The sequence below is a fragment of the Neoarius graeffei genome, chromosome 7 (genome assembly GCF_027579695.1).
Source record: "Neoarius graeffei isolate fNeoGra1 chromosome 7, fNeoGra1.pri, whole genome shotgun sequence".
In the NCBI taxonomy this organism is placed as follows: Eukaryota; Metazoa; Chordata; class Actinopteri; order Siluriformes; family Ariidae; genus Neoarius; species Neoarius graeffei.
The window spans coordinates 54,255,606-54,261,605 of record NC_083575.1 but is presented as its reverse complement, the minus strand read 5'-3'; the positions used below and the strand labels follow the sequence as shown (position 1 = coordinate 54,261,605).

Genomic DNA, 6,000 nt, shown 5'->3' with positions numbered 1-6,000 from the left:
TTTTTCAGTGAGACTTAATGCAGTATGATGAACAATACACAAGAAATAGATGTAAATCTTACTGAAATATATTGTTTTATATGTTAATGTGACTGAATTCCAATGATTATTATACTGGTTAAAAACGTAAAATTAAAATTTTTCTTTGTAAAGGTTCTTACAGTTTTGATGTATATTTTACGGAATTGTTCTGGCAACCAAAGTTGCCAGCATTATTCTGTAAAAACGACGGATTTTTTTTTTTTACAGTTGCTGAACATCCCATTCCAAATCCCTGGCTATTAATTGGTCCACTCTTTCGTCCACTATATTTTGGAATATGGCTGTGGGGATTTGTGCTCATTTAGCCACAATAGTCTTAGTGAGGTCAAGCACTGATGTTGGGTGAGGAGGCATAGGCTGCAGTTTGCATTCTAGTTCATCTCAAAGATGGGTGGTCAGACCTGAGGTCACCCAGGTTCTTCTATACTAACCTATTTAATTTTTAATAGCTTTGCCATAGCGATATACATATGTACATATATTATGGCTGGGAAACCACTACAACTTGTGCCAATTACAGTGGCCCCATTATACCTGCATGCCTTTGAACTGTAGGGGAAATCGGAGCACCCAGAGGAAACCCATGGAGACATAGGGAGAACATGCAAACTCCACAAAAGGTCAGCCGTGAGGTTAGAATCCAGAACCTTCTTGCTGTGAGGTGACAGTGCTAACCACTGCACCACCGTGCTTCCTGCAACTTTGGCAAACCATGTCTTTATGGAGTTTGCTTTGTGCACAGGGACCTTGTCATGCTGGAACAGGTTTGTGCCTCTTAGTTCCTGCGAAAGGAAATCAAAATTCTACAGCATATAAAACATCTTTAAAAATTGTGTTCTTTCAACTTTGTAGTAACAGTTTAGGGAAGAACCACATACCGGTATGGGTGTATTTGGTGAGGTGTCCTGATACCTTTGGTCATATAGTGTATCACTGTCACATATACTGTATGTGAATGGTTAAAAATATGGACTATGTGAACACATGTAAGAGGGAGTGGAAGGTGCAGGATAAGAATCATATCTAATTACAATATATCTTTAGTATAATCACATCATGTCTGATAATTTGTAACATTGGGAAAACACCTTATCATGAAAATGCATGTAATTAAAACATTCTTTCTTAGGCTGAACATGGACATCATGTCATGGCAAAGAAGATTTGCAATCTGGAGTATGATCATATTCTTTCTTGTAGGAGATAAATTATCTTTTAATATGAAATGTGTAAATACTGTTACATTGCCTGACACTGCCCTATGTTCTCAGGATAGGCTCGGAATTCACTGTGATCCTGATCAGGATAAAGCAGTTAATGAAGTTGAATAAATTAATGATGAATGATTGAAATTCTTGGTTTATTTAAACTTGGTCTCAGTAGAAGGAGGTTCAATCGTTTGTCCTGTGAGCAGTTGCCAGATTCCTCCTCTGTAATTCTCATTTCCAAGTGCATAAACAAAGACATTGAAAGTTGGAGAGGTCTTAGCCACAATAGGAGCAATCTGCAAAGACACACATGGTTGTACTTATGTCCTACCTTCACAACCCTAATTAAAGCCTCTATAAATTAAAGGTAGACTGCCTTTCAGATTTTTCAAGTGTAGGTTATAAAAATAATTTTTCCTGACACCCAATTATTTTTGTTTAGTGGACCAAAAGCTACTGAATTTGAATCACAGGCTTCCAATTTTATTAGTTTTTTTTAAATAGAACAATTAATGAATTTAGGACCACATGGCCCTAAATTCTCTGCTATTTTTTCCTGCTTCACCATGACCCAATTCAGCTTGATACAGTGCCTTGCAAAAGTATTCATACCCCTTGAACTTTTTCACATTTTTCCACCTTACAACCACAAACTTAAAAGTTTTTTTATTGAGATTTTATGTGATAGACCAACACAGAGTAGCACATAATTGTGAAGTGAAACAAAAATGATAAATGGTCTTCAAAATTTTAAACAAATGAAAATCTGAAAAATGTGGTGTGCATTAGTATTCAGCCCCCTGTCCTCTGATACCTCTAAATACAATCCAGTGCAATCAACTGCCTTCAGAAGTCATCTAATTAGTTAATAGAGTCCTACTGTGTGTAATTTACTCTCAGCATAAATACACTTGTTCTATGAAGGCCTCAGTGGTTTGTTAGAGAACACTGAAGAACAAACAGCATCATGAAGACCAAAGAACTCACCAGACAGGTCAGGGATAAAGTTCTGGAGAAGTTTAAAGCAGGGTTAGGTTATAAAAAATATCCCAAGCTCTGAACATCTCAAGAAGCACTGTTCAATCCATCATTCAAAAATGGAAAAAGTATGGCACAACTGCAAATCTACCAAGACATGGCCGTCCACCTAAACTGACAGAGCGAGCAAGGAGAGCACTGGTCGGAGAAGCAGCCAAGAGGCCCATGATCACTCTGGAGGAGCTGCAGAAATCCACAGCTCAGGTGGGAGAATCTGTGCACAGGACAACTATAAGTCGTACACTCCACAAATCTGGCCTTTTTGGAAGAGTGGCAAGAAGAAAGCCATTGTTGAAAGACAGGCATAAGAAGCCATGTAGGGGACACAGCAAACGTGGAAGAAGGTGCTTTGGTCAGATGAGACCAAAGTTGAACTTTTTGGCCTAAATGCAAAGCGCTATGTGTGGCAGAAAACTAACACTGCTCATCACCCTGCACACACCATTCCCACTGTGAAACATGGTGGTGGCAGCATCATGCTATGGGGATGCTTTTCTTCTGCAGGGACAGGAAAGCTGGTCAGAGTTGATGGGAAGATGGATGGAGCTAAATACAGGGCAATCCTGGAAGAAAACCTGTTGGAGGCTGCAAAAGACTTGAGACTGGGAAGGAGATTCATCTTCCAGCAAGACAATGACCTTAAACATACAGCCAGAGCTACAGTGGAATGGTTTAGATCAAAGAATATTCATGCGTTAGAATGGCCCAGTCAAAGTCCAGACCTAAATCCCATTGAGCATCTGTGGCAAGACTCGAAAATTGCTGTTCACAGACGCTCTCCATCCAATCTGGCTGAGCTTGAGCTATTTTGCAAAGAAGAATGGGCAAAAATTTCAGTGTCTAGATGTGCAAAGCTGGTAGAGACATACCACAAAAGACTTGCAGCTGTAATTGCAGCAAAAGGTGGCTCTACAAAGTATTGACGCGGGGGGCTGAATACTAATGCACACTAGCCTAGTAAACTAGACCCACCCGCCTAGCGGCCAAAAATATTTTTGCCTACGAGTGGGTCTAGCCTCGCACCATATCAACAAAACACCCCGGGCATCAAATCGTGCCCGCCAATCAAAACGCAAGATTTTTGTTTGGATTCTTTGGGTGGGCTTTTGCAGGAGTGACGACAAGGCTGTGCGACGCTGGAGAAAGCACAACAGGAAAGATGGCTACGGCTAGTGAACAGAGCTCATTTGACTCCACTTTGGAATCAGTTTTAGAAGAATTAGACTTGGAGTTTTCATTGAAACATGAGCAGGAAGAGGCTCTCCGCTCATTCCTTTTCAAGAAGGACGTTTTCGCTGTTTTGCCGACCGGCTATGGCAAAAGTCTGATCTACCAGCTGGCTCCGCTGGTAGCCAAAAGTCTGAATTAGCCGAATAGGCTCGGCTGAATTAAAATTATTATTATTATTATTAAAAAATATTAATAATAGGCTCGGCTGAATTAAAATTTGAGCAGTGCTGATTGGCATTCTTGTTTGGTTCAATACTTCCTTATCCCTGTTCTGTTTCATAGAGTTCAGCTATCTTTCCAAAGATCCTTTGACAATTCTTTTGCTTTCTTCATGACTTACAACACGAAAAATGTTAGGAAAGCACTGGGTGAGGGATGCAAGGTTCTCTCAGGAGTCCAGCAACTCACTGACTTCATACACACAGACAAATCTTAGGAAAAAACAGTGAAGATGGTTATCTGTAAAAGCCATTCATGCCCACGATGACATAGCATTGTGGCATTATTTGTAAATACTTGTACATAATCACTGACATGTGTAATGCTTCTGATTGAAAAATGTCATTGTGACCTGAAATGAGACTGCATAATAAAAAAGGAGATGTAACTGAAATTTAAGGTTATTTATTTGACAATTTCAAATCCGGGAACAAGGCATGGTGGGCGAACAATGAAATTGAATAGTATGACAATGAAGTGAAACTATACAGACTAGTATAAGAATGTGAAATATATAAACTATGCACAGTATTTACAAGATAAAAATGACTATATACACTATTTACAAGAAAAATGAATATAATAAATAAAAACTAAATAAATGAAATAAAAAAAACCCACACACTCTAAAAATGCTGTGGTGTGCCCGTCAGAGTTTTAGACAGCTCCACTCATTCAATTTGTCTTTCATCCACTGCCATATGTCTTTGTCATGAAGTTTGACTAGTGGATTCTTGTGGAAGCCAGGGAAGGCATGAAAAAACCGGCCAGGTATCTCTGTAAAAAGCTGTCCCTCGCTGAACACACTGACTAGAGTCTCCACATGCTGTTTGTTTACCCTCCCCCACTGCTTTCGGTCGCTCTGACTACGTCACAGTCACTGTTGCGCTGATTGGTCAGAGCATTGGCCTATTGAGGTATTTCACCTGACGTCACAGGGTCACGTGACGCCCCGGTGTCCGCCATTTTGAACGTCAAGCTACATACTAACACTGCAGACAGAGAGGGAGAACCAGCTTGAAAAAAAACGTGTTACAGACATCTAGCATAGATTAATTTGTCAGTAAGCACTCTATAAATAACCATGGTGTTTGCTTGTTGTGCTGTGGGCTGCCACAACAGACAGGGACAGCGTGGAGGACGCTCCTTTTACCGGTTTCTAGTGATGGGAATTTTGGCTCTTTTTCGGGAGCCGGCTCTTTTGGCTCTTCTTACTATAAGGAGCCGGCTCTTTCGGCTCCCAAATGGCTCCTGAGATTTTATTTTTGATTTAATTGCTGCAATTAACTAGTTAATTAATTACATTATTATTTATATTTTATCAATAGGATGTTTTCCATTTTATTTTTTAGTTTTTGTAGCCATTGTAAAGCTTTGTAAAGTATAGCAGTGTAACAATGTTCTAGCTATAGAAATAAAACTTACTTACCAATTAATAAATTATTTTCTCACAAACATAATGCAAAACTGTGTTATATTACCAATATAAAATACACAGCTGATTTTCCCCTCCTCAGGTGCCTCACAGACTCCTCTCCCCTGCGCTCCACAGCTTTAAGCATTACACCAATTTTGGTATTTTCGCAGCTGTGAATGACATCAACCCCCCCCCCCCCCCAACCAAAAAAGTAGGCGTACACCATGCTACTTTTTTTTCCTTTGAATGGTAATAGACAACACAAAGACGCAATCGGACAGCAACTTTTTTGTGAAAGTCTCTCTCTCTCTCTGAGGCACCTAAGGACAAAAAACTAATTCGGCTCCCCAACTCGGCTCCCACCGAAGAGCCGGCTCCCGTTGTTCACTTCAAAGAGCCGGCTCTTTGAACCGGATCGTTCGTGACCGACACATCACTACCGGTTTCCTACTGACCCAGACAAGAGGGCCAAATAGATTGCAGCTGTGAAGAGACAGGATTGGGAGCCAACAGAGTACTCCAGACTTTGCAGTGATCATTTCATTTCAGGTTAGCAGGGGTGGAAAGTAACGAATTACATTACTCGTGTTACTGTACTTGAGTAGCTTTTTTGTGTACTTTTTTCAAGTAATTTTTAAAGAGTGTACGTTTACTTTTACTTAAGTATGTTTTCTTTTAAGTAGTGTACTTCGGTACATTTTACATCACAACCGTTACTGAGTAAAAAAAAAAAATTAATAAAAAATTAAAAAAGGCTAAAACGGAGAAGAGGAAATGCGTTCTGGAAATGAATCACGGGAAGGACAGTTGTCGTGCGCACGAGTCTCACACAGACGATGGCGGACA

General features: G+C 40.0%; 1 protein-coding gene across 1 annotated transcript in view; it reads right to left on the bottom strand.

The window, feature by feature from the left end:
* Window positions 1-1,253: 1,253 nt before the first annotated feature.
* rgra (retinal G protein coupled receptor a) overlaps window positions 1,254-6,000 on the bottom strand; it is a 55,598-nt gene continuing 50,851 nt past the window's right edge. The window contains exon 7 of the mRNA XM_060924748.1: window positions 1,254-1,546. Coding sequence (XP_060780731.1) covers window positions 1,403-1,546 — 144 coding nt within the window. The 3' untranslated portion in view covers window positions 1,254-1,402. The remainder of the gene's footprint in view (window positions 1,547-6,000) is intronic.